Source organism: Myxine glutinosa, chromosome 2, assembly GCF_964187855.1.
Source record: "Myxine glutinosa chromosome 2, kmMyxGlut1.1, whole genome shotgun sequence".
NCBI classification, from domain to species: domain Eukaryota; kingdom Metazoa; phylum Chordata; class Myxini; order Myxiniformes; family Myxinidae; genus Myxine; species Myxine glutinosa.
The window spans coordinates 226,436,065-226,454,930 of record NC_136262.1 but is presented as its reverse complement, the minus strand read 5'-3'; the positions used below and the strand labels follow the sequence as shown (position 1 = coordinate 226,454,930).

The 18,866-nt window shown below is 47.2% G+C and overlaps 1 protein-coding gene across 2 annotated transcripts; it reads left to right on the top strand.

The window, feature by feature from the left end:
- The first annotated feature begins 59 nt into the window (after positions 1-59).
- Positions 60-18,684, top strand: LOC137422155 (prenylcysteine oxidase 1). Of its 2 annotated transcripts, XM_078772324.1 has the most exons (7): positions 100-257; positions 5,364-5,570; positions 5,658-5,832; positions 6,242-6,295; positions 7,133-7,344; positions 17,035-17,187; positions 17,454-18,684. In XM_078772324.1, exons 1-7 carry the CDS (start codon positions 161-163, stop codon positions 18,107-18,109), a joined length of 1,554 nt encoding a protein of 517 aa, XP_078628450.1. In that variant the 5' UTR covers positions 100-160; the 3' UTR covers positions 18,110-18,684. The 2 variants fall into 2 exon arrangements, with proteins under 2 accessions (XP_078628451.1, XP_078628450.1); XM_078772325.1 differs by lacking the exon at positions 6,242-6,295 and having other exon boundaries at positions 60-257; positions 17,454-18,269.
- The last annotated feature ends 182 nt before the right edge of the window (positions 18,685-18,866 follow it).

The following is an 18,866-nucleotide window of genomic DNA, read 5'->3' as shown; positions in this document are numbered from 1 at the left end:
GAGATACTTTATAATTCAGTTAAAAACAAAAGTGGTTTGAAAAGAGCATGAAATACAGTATTGAGGAAAATTAGAAATGGCTTGTACAGAGTCTGAGATACATTTTCATTGAAGAGGAAGTTGAGGGGTCGAGCCCCATTGCGAGCTGTGTTACGGCAACATGGCTCTTCCCGCACCTGTGGTGATGGTGTGGGTGTGCCTCGTGCTGTGCAGCTTGGTTGGAGGTTCTACGTTACTTCCTCCCCCACGGAAAGTTGGTTTGTGAAATTTTTCTCCTTTGTTTTTGTTAAACGGCATTCCCTCGCCTCGCTCTGCGTTTCTCACCTTCTACTGTACAGGTTTACATTCGCTCTGTACCGAGAGCCCTCAGGCTCAGGAAATCCCGACTCGAATACACAAAAATGTCGGTACGGAGACCGGAATTGAAGCGGTAAACGAACCAGATGACCAATGGCTGCGATGTGAGCACACAGCTTGTGCTTATCCAATTACGAGCAGAAGCACCCGGCGTTGCCGGGTAGAGGAGAGGGAGAGGGAGAGGAGAGGGAGAGGGAGAGGAGAGGGAGAGGAGAGGGAGGGAGAGGGAGGGAGAGGAGAGGGAGGGAGAGGAGAGGGAGAGGGAGGGAGAGGAGAGGGAGGGAGAGGAGAGGGAGGGAGGGGAGAGGGAGGGAGGGGAGGGAGGGGAGGAGGGAGGGAGGGAGGGGGAGGGAGGGGAGGGAGGGGAGGGAGGGGAGGGAGGGGGAGGGGAAGGGAGGGGAGGGAGGGGAAGGGAGGGGGAGAGGGAGGGGAGAGAGAGAGGGAGGGAGGGGAGGGAGGGGGAGGGGGAGGGAGGGGAGGGAGGGGGAGGGGGAGGGAGGGGGAGGGGGAGGGAGAGGGAGGGGGAGGGAGGGGAGGGGGAGGGGGAGGGGAGGGGAGGGGGAGGGAGGGGAGGGGGAGGGGGAGGAGGGGAGGGGGAGGGGGAGGGAGAGAGAGGGAGGGAGAGGGAGAGGGAGGGAGAGGGAGGGAGGGAGAGGGAGGGAGGGAGAGGGAGGGAGAGGGAGGGAGAGGGAGGGAGGGAGAGGGAGGGAGAGGGAGGGAGGGAGAGGGGGAGAGGGAGGGAGGGAGAGGAGAGAGAGGGATGGAGAGGAAGGGGAGGAGAGGGGGGGAAGGGGAGAGGGGGGGGGAAGGGGAGAGGGGGGGGAAGGGGAGAGGGGGGGAAGGGGAGAGGGGGGGGGAAGGGGAGAGGGGGGGGGGAAGGGGAGAGGGGGGGGAAGGGGAGAGGGGGGGGAAGGGGAGAGGGGGGGGAAGGGGAGAGGGGGGGGGAAGGGGAGAGGGGGGGGAAGGGGAGAGGGGGGGGGAAGGGGAGAGGGGGGGGGAAGGGGAGAGGGGGGGGGAAGGGGAGAGAGGGGGGGGAAGGGGAGAGAGGGGGGGGAAGGGGAGAGAGGGGGGGGAAGGGGAGAGAGGGGGGGGAAGGGGAGAGAGGGGGGGGAAGGGGAGAGAGGGGGGGAAGGGGAGAGAGGGGGGGAGGGGGGGAAGGGGAGAGGGGGGGAAGGGGAGAGGGGGGGGAAGGGGAGGGGAGGAAGGGGGGGGAGAGGGGAGGAAGGGGGGGAGAGGGGAGGAAGGGGGGGGAAGGGGAGGAGTGAGGTGGGGGGGGAGGAGGAGTGAGGTGGGGGGGGGGGAAGGAGAGAGGTGGTGGGGGGGGAGGAGGAGTGAGGTGGGGGGGGGAAGGAGAGAGGTGGGGGGGGGGAAGGAGAGAGGTGGGGGGGGGAAGGAGAGAGGTGGGGGGGGGGAAGGAGAGAGGTGGGGGGGGGAGGAGAGAGGTGGGGGGGGGGAAGGAGAGAGGTGGGGGGGGGAAGGAGAGAGGTGGGGGGGGGGGAAGGAGAGAGGTGGGGGGGGGGGAAGGAGAGAGGTGGGGGGGGGAAGGAGAGAGGTGGGGGGGGGGAGGAGAGAGGTGGGGGGGGGAAGGAGAGAGGTGGGGGGGGGGGAAGGAGAGAGGTGGGGGGGGGGAAGGAGAGAGGTGGGGGGGGGGGAAGGAGAGAGGTGGGGGGGGAGGAGAGAGGTGGGGGGGGGAGGAGAGAGGTGGGGGGGGGGAAGGAGAGAGGTGGGGGGGGGAAGGAGAGAGGTGGGGGGGGGGAAGGAGAGAGGTGGGGGGGGGAAGGAGAGAGGTGGGGGGGGGAAGGAGAGAGGTGGGGGGGGGGAAGGAGAGAGGTGGGGGGGGGGGGAAGGAGAGAGGTGGGGGGGGGAGGAGAGAGGTGGGGGGGGAGGAGAGAGGTGGGGGGGGGGAAGGAGAGAGGTGGGGGGGGGAAGGAGAGAGGTGGGGGGGGGGAAGGAGAGAGGTGGGGGGGGGAAGGAGAGAGGTGGGGGGGGGAAGGAGAGAGGTGGGGGGGGGAAGGAGAGAGGTGGGGGGGGGAAGGAGAGAGGTGGGGGGGGGGAAGGAGAGAGGTGGGGGGGGGGAAGGAGAGAGGTGGGGGGGGGAAGGAGAGAGGTGGGGGGGGGGAAGGAGAGAGGTGGGGGGGGGGAAGGAGAGAGGTGGGGGGGGGGAAGGAGAGAGGTGGGGGGGGGGAAGGAGAGAGGTGGGGGGGGGAAGGAGAGAGGTGGGGGGGGGGAAGGAGAGAGGTGGGGGGGGGAAGGAGAGAGGTGGGGGGGGGAAGGAGAGAGGTGGGGGGGGGAAGGAGAGAGGTGGGGGGGGGAAGGAGAGAGGTGGGGGGGGGAAGGAGAGAGGTGGGGGGGGGAAGGAGAGAGGTGGGGGGGGGAGGAGAGGTGGGGGGGGGAGGAGAGGTGGGGGGGGAGGAGAGGTGGGGGGGGGAGGAGAGGTGGGGGGAGGGAGGAGAGGTGGGGGGAGGGAGGAGAGGTGGGGGGAGGGAGGTGGAGGGGAGAGGAGGGCAGGGGGGAGGTGGAGAGGAGGGAGGTGGAGGGGAGGGGAGGGAGGGGAGGGAGGGGAGGGGGGGCAGAGGGGGAGGAAGGGAGCGGGGAAGATGAAGGGGAGGGGGCAGGTGGGAAGGGGAGGGGATGGGAGGGAGGGGAGGGGGGCAGAGGGGGAGGAAGGGAGCGGGGAAGATGAAGGGGAGGGGGCAGGTGGGAAGGGGAGGGGATGGGTGGGGGGTGGGGGGGGCAGGAGAGGAAGGGGAGTGGTCTGAGTGAATGTCGCTCACGTTTCTGAGTTGTGTGTTGCCGATCAGGAAGAAGAAGAAGCCATAATACGACCCGACTGCAAAGCCGCAATGAGCCGGCAAAGCCTCTTGCCACTATTTTACCCATCACTATGGCATCAGTAGGTTAGGTAGTAGGTAGGTGTAGTAGGTACCGTACCTGGTAAGACTTGGTAAAAGAAAAGAGCAGACAGTCCTCCCCAATACCTACATACAATAAATGTCACAAGAAGCTTAAGGAAGCAACTATACGATGTGTTAGCTCAGGGCCTATTTTAAGAAATTTTTAAAGCTTTTTTAAAATATTTTTTCAAATGCTCGAATCTCATTGGTTCTGGTGTTTGGTGAAGATTTTCGTTGAAGATAACCAGGGCCAGTGCGGGCCCGGGGAACGAAGTTGGTCTTAAAGTATTTTAATTACAAATTAGAGGTGCGTAAGATTGTGAATCAAACAAAGACGGGTGAAACAAACTCCTATTGAACTTTTTCGCAGTTTTTATGCATACTTCCGCATCCGCAAGATGGCGGCCTCCATGGAGCGATTTGGTGCGTCAAAGCTTCGAAATTCTCAAAGGATCCAGAAAAATCTGGCTTTTCAACATAATACGCGTTCATTCACAACACCGACTTCGCCGGCTACTACCAACTTCGTACACTTCCGGAATTGTTTGATTGTTTTGTATTTATTTATGCAAATGTGTACTTGTATATAACTGTCTAATTTAAAAAGGCTTCGGCGGTTTGATTTCTTTTATTTATTTATTTTATTTTATTTTTTTACTCCAAAAAAACAACTTTTTTTCATTTTCTTTTTTTTGTTTTTTTTTGCCTAAAACACTCCCAGGCACTCACTGATGAACCTCTGAAAGTTTGATGAAGATTCGTTCAGCCATCTCTGAATAAAACGCGGACACAAAAACTGGACACACACACAACTCGCGTTTATATATAAAATAATCGAGATTTAAATTTAATTCAAAAATTGATCCAGACGTCTATTCTCTTTCAAACATTCAAACCGCCAGAGGTCGTTATTTATCACAGCATCTGTAGATTTTCACCCTTTTACTCAACTCCGTTTCGCTGTTATTTGGTGGAGCAAAAAGTCACCTGAGCTTTATAGATATTTAGATATTGTTTTGTTTAAGATGTGGTTTCCCAGTGAGGCCTGTGGACCTCTTCCAGTGGGTAACCATGGAAACAAAGGTGAGTTTTGTTTGACGATCAAGGGTGAGTCTGAGACTTAGTCCATGTCAGATCAACATTTAATCAATCCCATCTCAAGAAGGAGCTGATACTCTCGGTCCCCCGTCTTTTTGGTGGTATGAGGAATAGATCTGTGTAATATGAAAGCTACATATTGAACGCTTTGTCAAATATCGCGTCCACAAGCCGAGGTACCGAGATGGTTGCCATGGCAACATAATTCAGCCAATCACCGCCGCGATCCAATCAGGTTGTGATAATGTCATGAGGAATAGATATCCTCAATGCGAAAGCTAAATGTTCAACGGTTTTTTTAATATCACGTACACAAAAAATACATGGGGGGATGATCATTGGCCGGTCAGACAGAGCTCATTTTAATGTCCCGTCTTCTGCCTTGTCGGGGGGGGGCACAACAAGGTGATGCAGCTGTTTCACCTTGACCTTGATTGGAGAGGTTTTCACACTTGGATATGTTCCACAAATCAAACCATGTAGTGACATATTTACAAACTACATAGTTCTTCGGACGTCTTACCCTGCACAATCTTGAGAAAAAGGACATGGGAAGGGTCTCCAACTCTTGCTTTGAGTTTCCGATTGCAAGCCGCCATTTTTGTCTGAATCTCGCTGTTTCTCCGCCCTCAGAGCATGCGGCAAATTTTATTGGTTGAGGCGGCATAAAGTTTTGCACAAGTACTACTAAACTGAGGATCTGGGGAAGTGCAGGCACGGTGATTTGTGTTCTACATTGATCAAAATATATAATTCAATTGAAATTGCATAGTTCCTCAATCATAGACCGACGTCAGATAGACGGGCTGGGGGAACCGATTGATTAACCCCGTTTTGCGCTACTGCAGCGTAATTAAATAACGTGTGACAAAACGAAGGAATACTTAGTTGAGTTATGGGCCAAAAGAACATGCAGGTACACACATCTAGACATCAGAATGCTCTTTTTTCAGTATCAGTAGAACTTTGTATGAGGACGTCAACCCTTGAATCCCTTTTTGTTTCACCATGCAGCGGTGGTGGGAGCTGGCATCGGAGGCTCCGCAGCAGCCTATTTCGCAAGGCAGGAATTTGGACCTGATATTGCACTCGACGTGTTTGAAGCTGGCACTGTGGGTGGTCGGCTGGCCACCATCGACGTCAACGGCAAGGCCTACGAGGCTGGTGGATCTGTTATTCATCCTTTGAACCTACATATGGTGGAAATTGCTAAAAGTTTAGGTGTGTTTTATCTCGAGTATATTTTACAAATCAAAACCGGTTAAACAGCAGTGGCAGCTATTGATGTGTGCATGTTACTACCCATAGGCCTCAAACAACAGAAGATTTCAGAAAAGAAATTTGCTATCTTCGATGGTACAGACTTTGTGTTTGTGGAAAGTGACTGGTACATCATAAATATTCTTCGCATTCTGTGGCGTTATGGATTCAGTTACCTTCGCATGCAGCTGTGGGTTGAAGATGTCGTCGATCGGTTCATGAGGTTTGTATGTCTTTATTTATTTATTATGTTTGCAATCGTCTTAATTCATGAATTGTGTTATACGGTAAGGCTTATTTTCACAACAATGGATACATTTTGCTTATTTTGCCAAATACATTCCTGTTTTGAGAAGGCGGTTTTGCAACATGTGACTTGAAGTGACGTAATCCATCCCAGAATGCTCGGTTCACATGTGCAGAAACCCCTATAAATGGCGGTGTACAGGGCACCATAAAGTATATTGTGTGCACGAGAAAAGGATTGTTAACAAAAATGGTTCACAACGTCTTTAAAAGAAACCGAAAATACTTGGAAAAATACGTGAGAATAAAGTGCAAAAAGTGAAATGTTGGTCCTTTGATAAAATAGAAGGGTAATCTCAGAAATCTGGGTATTCTTTCATGTTTAGCTCACATGGACTTTGGACTTCAGGCCGGCATGCTAAATATGGGAATGAGCAGTGGTAAGTAGGTATCCGTAGGTAAGTCGCTCGGCGTGTCGGTCAGTAAACATTTCAGTCACTATTGCTTGAACCAAACCCACGATTTTGAGGGTTCATATCTGATGCCTAACAAAGGTGTGTTTACTGTATCAAAATGTGCGCTCATTAAGGGGGTCCACGAGGGGGGTGAGGCGAGGTCGTTTGTACCCCATAAAATAGGTATTTGCTTTCTCTTCCGAAACCACATGCACAATTTCAATGAAACTTTACCGCAACCTTCATCAACTGTGATGTACCAAAGTTTGTTCACGGCATTAAAAAAATCAGGGTCCAGGGGGATCTGCGAGGGGTTTGATCCCCCCCCCCTCCCTCCCACCCTCCCACCCTCCCACCCAAATAGATATTTACTCTCTTCTCCGAAACGACACACATGTTCTTCATGAAACTTGTCCACAACCTTCTTCACCCATGATTTACTAAACGTTGTTCATGGCATCAAAACAATCAGGGGTTAACCCCCAAAATAAGTATTTACTTTTTTTCCGGTACATATTTTGTGCGTCACCCACGCCTACCAATGGTTCCCTCGTTCTACCAGGTGAGCCCAGTGGCATTTTCCCTATTTTTTGATTCACATTAAATCTTGAGAGTTGGTGGTGTTGGTTACCAAACATATCGCCAGACATTAATATCCCACAATCTAAGTTATCCTTTTTCTTTTTTTATTATCCTTTTATCCTTTATCCTTTATCCTTTATCCTTTAAGTTAAAGTTTAAGTTAAAGTTAAAGTTTAAGTTTAAGTTATCCTTTTTAAAGGATTTGTCGATTTTTATGGTCATGTTGTACTTCATTTCCAGTATCTACAAATGCCAATCTCGTGGGTATTCCTTTTCATCGAATGAAAAGCTCCTGTTTGCCATCGGACAAGAGGACTTCCTCAAACTCCTTAAACAACCCCTTGATGAGGTGCTGCTGCAGCAGGGTGTATCACGCCACTTCATTGATGAGGTTGTGGCTCCAGTGATACGTACCAATTATGGCCAAGGTACAAACATCAGTGCTTTTGTAGGTGAGTACACAGCATGCGTCTCAATTCTGATTTTCATCCCAGTTTGTTTTTAGTGCTTTCATTATCTCCACCACCCAAGGTGGGCAGAGGGTGTTTTCACCCCTGTCTATCTGTGAGCAGGATATCTCAAAGTTATGGACGGATTGACAAAATTTGGTGAACAGGTTGGGTGTGTGACAGACATGATATTTTAGTAAAGATCCAGATCCGATAATTTTTAAGTGATTCTTCACCAATGAGAGAGGGGGCCAAAATATATATACAGTAATAACCCGGCCTACGTCATTAATTGGTTCCATAAGCCGTGACGTAACTCGGTTTTTGACGTAAACCGGGCGTAATGCCTTAAAAATGCCTTTAAAATGCCTTAAAATGACAAACACCGTAAAACGAGAGTAAATAACTCGCGAAAGTATATAACTATCGCTAAACCTTAAAGAACACTAAAAACACATTTTAGTCATATTTTTTAATGAGTAATGAACACAATTAATTAATGAATTTGTAAAGAATAATAAATAAAATTAATAAGATTATGTTATTCACCTTAAACATGGCGTCTCTTCTGAACACAAACACACATTTTTTAGCAGTCTTATCCGGTGGCGCTTTTTCAGTGACGTATGCGAGAATACGTTCCCTATCATGAATGATGGTCGATACCGTCGACCGTGGCAGCCCTAAGGCATAGACCTTATCGCGAATTGGTAAACATCAACAGAGGGCGCTCCACCGCAAAGCATGATGGGATCAAAAAGGGGGCAAATGTAAACCCGAACCCAGAAGAGGAAGCGTCTGTCTACGATCGACGCTGTGTTTACGGAAAGGAAGATGGCTAATGTGAAAGAAATTCAGCGTTTTTTTTGGCATTAAAATCCAGCGTTTTTTTTTTTTTTTTTTTTTTTTAATACTGAATCTGAAATACTGAAATACCGAATCGAGGCTCGTGAAAGAGCTAACATTTATTTCACAAACAAATCAACAAACAAATCGACCAGACAAACAAAATATACAAAAAGAGGGAGCGGAAGACAAGATGGGGAGAGAAGGGGAAGCACACAACCACAACATTTGAGAGCAGGGAGAAGTGTGGGAGGGAGAGGGCTTGGGGGGAGGAGGCGTGGGAAGGGGGGGGGGAAGGGGGGGATTTAAAGAAATATTTGAGGGAAAGGGGGGGTTCCCATTGGAGAAGAGAAACAACCTGCTTATGCAAGAACAGTTCCTGAATGTTGAAACCTCGATCGGCCATACAAATATCGCCGGGCTGGAACTTGTCTACAATGTTCGTCATCTTTACAATTTTTTTGTCCGACGTGTTTCCTCCTGTAGGTTTGGAAATGTATGAAATTGTTCCACTAGGTGTAATACCAACAAGGCACTTGAGAGTAGGTCTTGACTTATATTGGCTGCACACTTGAGAACAAAACTTGGGAGACGGTGCTTTGTCCTAATCCAAAGCGAAATGCGAGGTCCTCCTCGCGAAGATTAAGCCGAAGCTTCATGAGTGTCATGAGTAGTTGATCCTCAAGATTGAGATCGCTTAACTCCGAGTTTTGTAGTATTGTTTATTTGCCAGGTCTTGTCTTCCATTGATAATTTCCCCTTATAATAATGAAGGTTCTGTGCATGAGGGGATACTTCTGCTAATAACCACTTAAACAAGTCATAACTAGGTAAACCTGTATAAAGTTTCACAAGTTCATCACAGTTTGCTATGTCCGAAACAGTAAGCTTCTTGTTACAAACTGCAATGGCGGCTTTCAGTTTTGCAACGGTGTCCTTGGCTTGCAAATACTTGGCTCATGAGATGATCACAGTTCACAGTTAATTTGTCACAGTAAAAAAGTCCGAAAAGTAGTTTAAAGTGGCAAGGATCACGTAGTGTGTCAATGTAAACAAGCAATCTGTCAAAGTGACAGTGACCGCCGGCGGCGCTATTGCCCCTTTTCCGATCCCATGACGCATTGCGATTCCGATTCGCGATAAGGTCTATGCGCTATCACCGACACTTTTTCACACCTTTTAATCAGATTTAACTTATCTTCCATCGTAACCACATTACGCTTGGAAACACGAGCACTATCCTTCTTCGGACCCATGGCTAACACAGACACAGTGAAGGAATACTGTACGTCGCCTCTGTTTTGAATGACAACCATCAGCTACGCCTACGTACAGTATACTGTACGTACATTTTAAATTATTTTTAATGTGCTTTTTATTGTATTTTAAATTGTTTATTTATGTACGATTTTATTTATTTTAAATATATTTTTAAGGAAAAATTAATTTTTTTCACGTCCGTAGGAGTGACGTAAAGTCGCACAAAATGACGTTCGCTGAACTGAAATTTACTCAGAGTGGCGTAAAGTCGGATTTGACGTAGGTCGAAATGGCGTAAAACGGGGTATGACTATATATATATATATATATATATATATACATATATATACATACATACATACATACATACATACATATATGTGAAGGTCTGAATACTTACTGAATGCACTGTATATATATATATATATTTATATATACAGTGCATTCAGTAAGTATTCAGACCTTCACATTTTTTTCACATTTTGTTATGTTGCAGACTTATGCTAAAATCGTTTAAATTCATTTTTTTCCCTCATCCATCTACACTCAATACCCCATAATGACAAAGAGAAAACAGGATTTTAGAAAGTTTTGCAAATTTATTTTAAAAAAAACAAACTGAAATATCACATTAACATAAGTATTCAGACCCTTTGCGATGACGCTTCAAATTTAGCTCAGGTGCCTCCCATTTCTCGATCATCTTTGAGATGTTTCTACACCTTGATTGGAGTCCACCTGTGGTAAATTCAATTGATTGGACATGATTTGAGAAGGCACACACCTGTCTAGAACGGTCTCACAGCTGGCGATGCATATCAGAGCAAAAACCAAGCCATGAGGTCGAAGGAACTGCCTGCAGAGCTCACAGACAGGATTGTGTTGAGGCACAGATCTGGGGAAGCCCAGAAAAAAAAATTCTGCGGCATTGAAGGTTCCCAAGAGCACAGTGGCCTCCATAATTCTGAAATGAAAAGTTTGGAACAACCAGGACTCTTCCTCGAGCTGGCCGCCCAGCCAAATTGAGCAATCGGGGGAGAAGGGCCTTGGTAAGAGAGGTGACCAAGAACCCGATGGTCGCTCTGGCTGAGCTCCAGAGATCCTGTGTGGAGATGGGAGAAACTTCCAGAAGGACAACCATCACTGCAACACTCCACCGATCTGGGCTTTATGGCAGAGTGGCCAGACGGAAGCCTCTCCTCAGTGAAAGACACATGAAAGCCCGCTTGGAGTTTGCAAAAAAGCACCGAAAGGACTCTCAGACTGTGAGAAACAAGATTCTGTGGGCTTTCATGTGTCTTTCACTGAGGAGAGGCTTCCGTCTGGCCACTCTGCTATAAAGCCCAGATCGGTGGAGTGTTGCAGTGATGGTTGTCCTTCTGGAAAGTTCTCCCATCTCCACACAGGATCTCTGGAGCTCAGCCAGAGTTACCATCGGGTTCTTGGTCACCTCTCTTACCAAGGCCCTTCTCTCCCGATTGCTCAGTTTGGCCGGGCGGCCAGCTCTAGGAAGACTCCTGGTTGTTCCAAACTTCTTCCATTTAAGAATTATGGAGGCCACTGTGCTCTTGGGAACCTTCAATGCAGCAGATTTTTTTGTAGGCTTCCCCAGATCTGTGCCTCAACACAATCCTGTCTCTGAGCCCTGCAGGCAGTTCCTTCGACCTCATGGTTTGGTTTTTGCTCTGATATGCATTGTCAGCTGTGAGACCTTATATAGACGGGTGTGTGCCTTTCCAAATCATGTCCAATCAATTGAATTTACCACAGATGGACTCCAATTAAGGTGTAGAAACATCTCAAATATGATCAAGAGAAATGGGAGGCACCTGAGCTAAATTTCAAGTGTCATAACAAAGGGTCTGAATACTTATGTAAATGATATTTCAGTTTTTTCTTTTTAATAAACTTGCAAAACTTTCTAAAATCCTGTTTTCTCTTTGTCATTATGTGGTATTGTGTTGATTGATGAGGGGAAAAAAAGAATTTAAACGATTTCAGCATAAACCTGCAACATAACAAAATGTGAAAAAAGTGAAGGGGTCTGATTACTTTCTGAATGCACCGTACATTTATATATATATAATATTGTCGTGTGATTCCCTCAGGTGAACACCACAAGGATCACGAATGGCCAATAGCAAGCTTTAATTCCGAAGGCGATGTTCAAATGCGGATTGTATCGATGATGGGGGAGGATGCTGGAGCATTTACCTGAGCGATACTGCCGAGCAGTCTTCAACCTGCAGAAAATAGGTTTAGAAATGTACAAGGAAAATAACAAAAGGATTTTTTAAAACAGATTTTTTTTTTTTTTTTTTTTTTTGTATACAAGATCGAGGCTCGTGAAAGAGCGAACATTAATCACACCGAAAGACAAACAGACACATAAAACAAATAACATCGGGAGCGGTAGACAAGATGGGGAGAGAGGGGGAAGGACACAAACACAACATTTGAGAGCAGGGACCGAGAGACATGGAGACATCGAGAGATCTGTGGGAGGGAGAGGGCTTTGGGGGGGAGGCATGTGAAGGGGGGGAGGCATGTGAAGGGGGGGGGGGGTGGGAGAGGTATAAACATATGGACACTGCCAGGATTTCCAGGAAATAAGTTGGAATTTCAAACAAGGTGGATCTGGGGTGAATTAGTGGGGGTAGAAAAGATCAAGGTTATGGATGGGGGAAGATAAGAGATGGTGGTGAACAGCTGTTTTAAAGACCTGGAGGGAGGAGAGGGATTGAAGGGAGTGTGGGAGTTTGTTCCACAGGCGGGAGAAAAGAGGAATGAAAGAGTGAAGGTGAGTAGAGAGCCGAGATTTCGGCAGTTTAACCATCAGAGGGTTGCTGGCAGATCTTGTGCGACCTGTAGGAATATTTGGGGGACAGAGCACAGAGAGAGCTGGGGGAGCAAGGCCGGAGAGGAGTCGGTAGAAGACAGAAAGACCACCTACCTGCCTGCGGTGAGTGAGTGAAAGGCCCTCAGAGATAGCTTCATCGCGGGAGATTCCAATGATTTTGAAAGCTTTGGATTCAACAGCGTGAAGCCGAGCCAGGTGTGAGGCAGGAGCACCAGCCCATAGGGGAGAACAGTATTCCATTGAGCTGCGGATGAAAGCCTTGTATGTGGTGAGGAGCTCAGGTGTGCCGAGGAAGGACTTCGGATGCCGATCCGATAACAAGAAAAACGCGACGGTAAAACGAAATTCCTATGGGATCCTTCACACCAGACTTATAACACGGACAAATGGGGAATAAAAGAACTGGAAAATAATGGTGTGTAATTTAATTGTGGCACTCAACTCAAATCGGTGCCTCGTCAGCAATCGCCCAGGCCCCAGCGCGCAGTCTTGACGCGAAACCGCTCGTCGTTTGACGCGCGTGCACATAGTCAGGCCTCCGTTCTCCTCGCACGCCAAAGGATGGTGTCAGCAAGAGTGTCGAAGACCAGGGGTGAGCGAGAGGCAGGAATGTCGAGGGACAGAGGATGATGCAAGAGTTTGTCGAGGGCAAGGTGAAGGGCGAAAGGCAAGAGCAGGGCAAGAGAGAAAATGTCCATCCGAGAGTTATTTTATCGTCGGGGTCATGACGTCATCAGCGCTTCTCCACCAATCAGCGCGCCGCTTCTTGCTCGCCTCTGACATCATCGGTGGTCCTTGCCAATCGGCGCTCCGCTTCCTCCTCGGCCTTCCTTCCACCAATCAGTGGGTAGCTTCTTGCTCCGCCCTGGCCAATCACAAGTCCCTTCTTACCCCAGCCTTCCCGTTGAACTCCCGCCCAATAGCGAGTTGCTTCTTGCTCCGCCCTGGCCAATCATGGCATGTCTTCAGCCTGCCTGTCTTCCGTGGCGATGTAACTGGTGCGTCCAAATGGCCGTGCTCAGAACTGGCTTCCGGTTGGTTTTATGGTTATTGTCCCCCGTCGCACCGCGGAGCGAAAGGGGGACTATGGAAAGGGGCACGTCTGTGCGTGCGTGCGTAAGCGAAGGACCGCATTCAAATTTGGTGTGTGGATGCAACCCACGTCAAAATCCAAGATGGCCACCGCCATTATGTCTGAACCTTGTGAGCGGAATATCTTGAACAATAAGCGAAGTACCAACTTCTAATCTGGTGTGTGGGTGTATCTAGGCATAAGGAAGACCCCTATTGAGAATTGGGTCGCCACGCCAAAATCCAAGATGTCCACCACCATGTATGTCTGAACCTTGTGAGCGGAATATCTTGAAAAATAAGCGAGGTACCAACTTCTAATCTGGTGTGTAGGTGTATCTAGGCATAAGGAAGAACGCTATTGAAAATTGGGTCGCCACGTCAAAATCCAAGATGGCCGCCTTGCGTCTTCCACTTTGTCAACTCGCATCACTTCACCGACGGGGGACCTAGGCGTAACGCTTGTTATTTAGTGCAACTAGGGCATGCCCGTACTATATCTATATCTAAAATTATATCCCCCCCTCTATTTACATGAAATGTTTTGGTCCATTCGCAACGCCAAAGCGAACGGCGAACGCTTTACATGAAATGGTTTGGTGCATGAAATGTTTTGGTCCATTCGCAACACCAAAGCGAACGGCGAACGGCTTGCGAGTACAGTGACAATCCCCCCGGGGTTTTAATTAGTTTTAAAACGGAGCTTGGCAACCGCTGGCGTTCTTTAGCCGGCAGCTTCGCCCGCCCGAACGCCGTTACAGTACCTTCGACCGCGAGTTGCTCGGACTTCACTTGGCGGTCAGGCACTTCCGCCATCTGCTCGTGCGAGTACAGTGACAATCCTCCCGGGGTTTTTATTAGTTTTAAAACATAGTTTAACGCCAACATAGCGCCAACATAGTTTGCAAACGTGAAATAAATGAATACGCTCTCAAATGTGCCATCCGAGGCAGAGTGTGTCCGCCACGTTCGGCACACGCGATAGTTCGCTGCTCTCTGATTGGTTGAATCGTTTTTTGGACATAGCTCGGTAAGTAATTGTCCGATTAATATGAAACCTTGAAAAGGCACATCCTCGGGTCCCCAGCAATATACCTGGCAAGTTAAAAGTATATCGGACCCGTGGTTGTCGAGAAACAGCGGTCACAGACAAACAAACGTACAAACGTACAAACGTACAAACAAACACACAGAGATTACTGGAATTATAGATAGATTAATGGGCATTTCCTCACTAGTGTCTGTGGTGCAGTGCCAAAAAGGACAAAGGATAAATCACATAGGGTAAGACTTACAAGGGCTAATTTATCCTTATGCCCTAAGCTAGTTAACATGCCCCGCCCCCTCGTGACGGGGACGAAGATACACCTTACTCTGACATTCGGCTGAACAGAACTTACTTTTTCCACATGCAAAATTTGCATTTGTTTATTTAAATTATACAATGGACTACAAAATGTAAATGTTTCATGATATTTGTTATATTATATCACCTTTATCTATCAATATTATTGAAATGAAGATCAAATAGCTGTATGTTGAAATATGTTGAAAAAGTCAAATATTTACATGGGGTGTACTTACTTTTTCATGTGACTGTATATACAGGGTGAGTCAAAAGTATCGCCTGATTTCGGTTTATATATATATATATATATATTTCTGTCAGTTGATTGTTTGTTTGCCATTTGTATTGCAGTGTACAAGAAGGTAGAAATAAATGAATGACATGTTTATCTCTCCATTTATTCGGGGGAAAATTATTACGGAAGTGCACCAAGCTGTTTCACTTGCAATTTTCAAAGTGCCCTCCCTCGTGATCGATGCACAATTGCAGCCGAGCAGGCACAGAGTGGCACACACGCTTGCAGAGTTCGATATCAATTTCCTCAAACTTTGCAATGATTTGAGCCTTCAATTCCTGAATGGTATGAGGCTATTTACGATAAACAAGGTCTTTCATGAGCCCCCAAAGAAAGAAATTGAAAATTGCAAGTAAAACAGCTTGGTACACTTCCGTAATAATTTTCCCCCAAATAAATGGTGAGATAAACATGTCATTCATTTATTTCTACCTTCTTGTACACTGTAATACAAATGGCAAACAATCAACTGACAGAAATATATATATATATATATATATTGTCGTGCTTAGCCTCCAGTTAATACCAGAGGCTCGCGGATGGACCGAAAACGGCTTTAATTGAGGCGACGACCAAACAATGACTCAATTATGGACGCGGGAGGAAGAAGGAAAGTGGGAGCTGCGATAAAAGCTTACCTGGAGCGCGCCGACTGCAGCTTCGATCCTGCAAGGAAATTAACTCGACACGGACACAAGCTTTTGAATGAAAGGGGAAAATAATACAAGGGTTTATTAAATAAAAGGACGGGACAGGGAAACACGATATTAACTAAAACTCCTAAATTGGGATCCCACACACCAGACCTCAAACACAAACAGGGGACTGAATCACGAAAATAACACGTTCGTTATGTAGTGTACTTGGCGTGCGGTCTTATCTGGTCTCGTCGTCTTGCAGTGTAACTCGGCCCCGCTCGCGTGCCACCAGGCCCCGCTCCAAGCCTCTTGCCGCTCACGAGGTCCGTGCAACAAGCTCCAAAGCACTGTGCACCACGCGTCCAACGCCCCAAAAGCACCACACGGCCCAAAGCATCGCCAGCGATCTCCACACAAGGTCGATCTCCAGTCACGATCGGTCTGCCAAGACGAAGAGAGCGTGCTGCACAAGATGAAGCGCCGGATGTTCAAGAGGAAGGGCTGCGCAAACAAGAACTGGATGTGCTCTCTTAAAATGTCGTTCGGCACGTGCTGATATAACCTTGCCGGTGACATCAGCCTTGGCGCGCTACCAACCAGCGACTTCCACTGAACCTTCCAGCTTCGTGCCTCTCGCACTTGTTGGCTGGAGGTTTGCGCCTAGCGCGCTGACCAATCACAGGACCGCAGCATGGTGATAGCTCGTAGCGTGGTCATAGCACGTGCTACTCGATGTCCCTAGGCCTGTTGGAGGTGTAACTGGCGGCGGCCATCATCAGCGGTGTCCTGGCCTGGTTTCCTGTCTGTTTTCTTCCATAGTCACTGTCAGGGAAGGGAGTTATTTAGTGTTGCAATAAAGAGCTGAACTAAGTGTCTAAATGTGTGCATTGCCAAAAGGGACAAAGGTTTGGCTACCAGGTGTGACATACAGGGGCTTTATCTTTTAATCCCTGTACTACCTGTCACTCGAACATCCTGGTATGTTCACAGGGAAAACATCTTAACCCGACAAACCGGACTAAACATGAAACTTATTACAGGTCAGATTCGTTACCGTGACAGACGAAGCATGCTATCTATTCAGATCTACCTGGCTCTACATATCGCTACCCCACCGACATGACAATATATATGCGGATTTTTATCTATGCAGGGTATATATATATATATATATATATATATATATATATATATATATATATATATATATATATATATATATATATATATAATCACTTTTACACTAATGTACATTGTTTTTGTGGGCATCATGGTTTTTGAATGTTGTATGGTGATCTTGAATTGTCTGTCTGAATTTACACTTGAATTTACATTTACACTTGATCTTGAATTTACACTAAAACATGTCTTGCAGGGGCAGTTGCTTTAGCAGGAGCACAATCAGGCCTATGGTCAGTCGAAGGTGGAAACAAGCTCATGTGTTTCAGTCTTATGTATGCAGCCAAGGCTCGCTTGTTGACTGCACGAGTTACCTCAATCGCTTTCAAGAAGAGGCCACGCAAGAAAGGTAAATGAGCAAAAGAAGGGAAATTTTTGATGCACAGAGTTTTGAGCACCTTTTACCAATCAAAAATGAAACTATGTTTGTGGAAATAAATGAAATGAAAATTCAACTTTCCATGAATTATAGTAAGGATGACCCAACGGTGGTTTGTCAAGTTCAGAGCTGTTGCAGACCGGACATGTTGAATTACTGCATAATGTAGTAATTGGTGACATAACATAAATGACAACTGCTGGTGACGAGTTTGCGTGTCTGGTCTTGTTTCACAGGCAGTGAAGCAAATGTGTACGAGGTGATATACGAGACAGCTTCTGGCCAATCACGTGATGTGTACGACATGGTGTTTGTGTGCACACCACTGCACACTGACCATCCACCTATCTCCTTTTCTGGTGTGGAACCATTTGTGGGACACTTTCCTGGTTCTTATCAGCAAATCTTTGCCACGTTTGTGCATGGCACAGTGAACGCTTCCTACTTCAACTACGAGACCAAGTTCCCAATTTCGGCAGTTTTCACCACTTCAACAGATTTGGTGTTCTTCAACAGCATTGGAATGCTGACACCTGTAAACATATCGGGAATGAGCCAGCAAGACCCAAGTGAAATGGTTGTTTGGAAGGTGTTCTCACCTCATGCTCTAACAAAGGTCGAGCTGCACACACTATTTAGTTCATACCATTCTAAACAGGATATCGACTGGCTTGCATACCCACATTACAATCCTTCTCGGAAGCAATTGCCACCAATAAGGCTCCACCATGGCCTCTACTACCTCAATGGCCTTGAATGGATTGTGAGCTGCATGGAGACGGCAGTTGTAGCAGCAAAGAATGCAGTGATGCTTGCCGATGCAAACTGGTACGGTCACACTGAGCATGTTGATCAAAATGACCTGCTTCAGAGGATCAAAACTGAACTTTGAAAGAAGAGCAGCGTGTTTGATAATAAGCTTTAATGATACAAAGGAAGTAAGTTTGGAAATGATCGTCTAACTTGAGTGATATTGCCAAAATGACTTTTCGCTGAAAACCTCGTTTCGGTTGTCAAATGGGAAAGGTTGGTATTAAACACTGGATACTTAATTTAATGTTTTACATCAAATTGCAATACGTCTTTCAACCATTATGAACGTTAGATTTTTGTTAACATCGACTAGTCCGTATTGGATTGGTTTGCCATGCGTTCAGCCATTAAATGGACAATTTGTAATTACTCGTACATCGAGTACGATGATTAAATATGTCCATGGTGGAATGCATACGCATCTATACACAAACCACCAATACTTCCAAAATACACGTACGTGAAAGTTTACAGGTAGTTTTGAAAACAGCCATACTTTCATTTTACCTTTGATCCCAGAACTTTGTTGTTTCTTCCTTTAACATTCCCCATGGACAACAATCTGCAAACTACGGTATAGTCTGTTGCGGCTGTTAAAAAGAAAAATATCCGTTTAACACTTGCACTTCTACCAATAAACTAGTAGAAAGCAGCTACCATGAAATAACACTGACTGAGCAGGTGCATGATAGACATTTCAACATTCATCTGTTAAGCAAAATAAATATTAACAATCTCAAAACTAGTAATTGCCTCTTGGCATATAAACTCAAATACCAAAGCCTTAAATATGTGCAGTAAAATCATCTACAAACACAGCAGGTCCAGACTCCAAC

Bases quoted from the DNA above. Each gene is read 5' to 3' on its own strand.
- LOC137422155 (XM_078772324.1), top strand. From the start codon at position 161: ATGGCTCTTCCCGCACCTGTGGTGATGGTGTGGGTGTGCCTCGTGCTG. The intron at 5,571-5,657 runs GTGTGTTTTATC...TACTACCCATAG, and splicing joins GGAAATTGCTAAAAGTTTAG to GCCTCAAACAACAGAAGATT. The intron at 7,345-17,034 runs GTGAGTACACAG...CATGTCTTGCAG, and splicing joins AAACATCAGTGCTTTTGTAG to GGGCAGTTGCTTTAGCAGGA.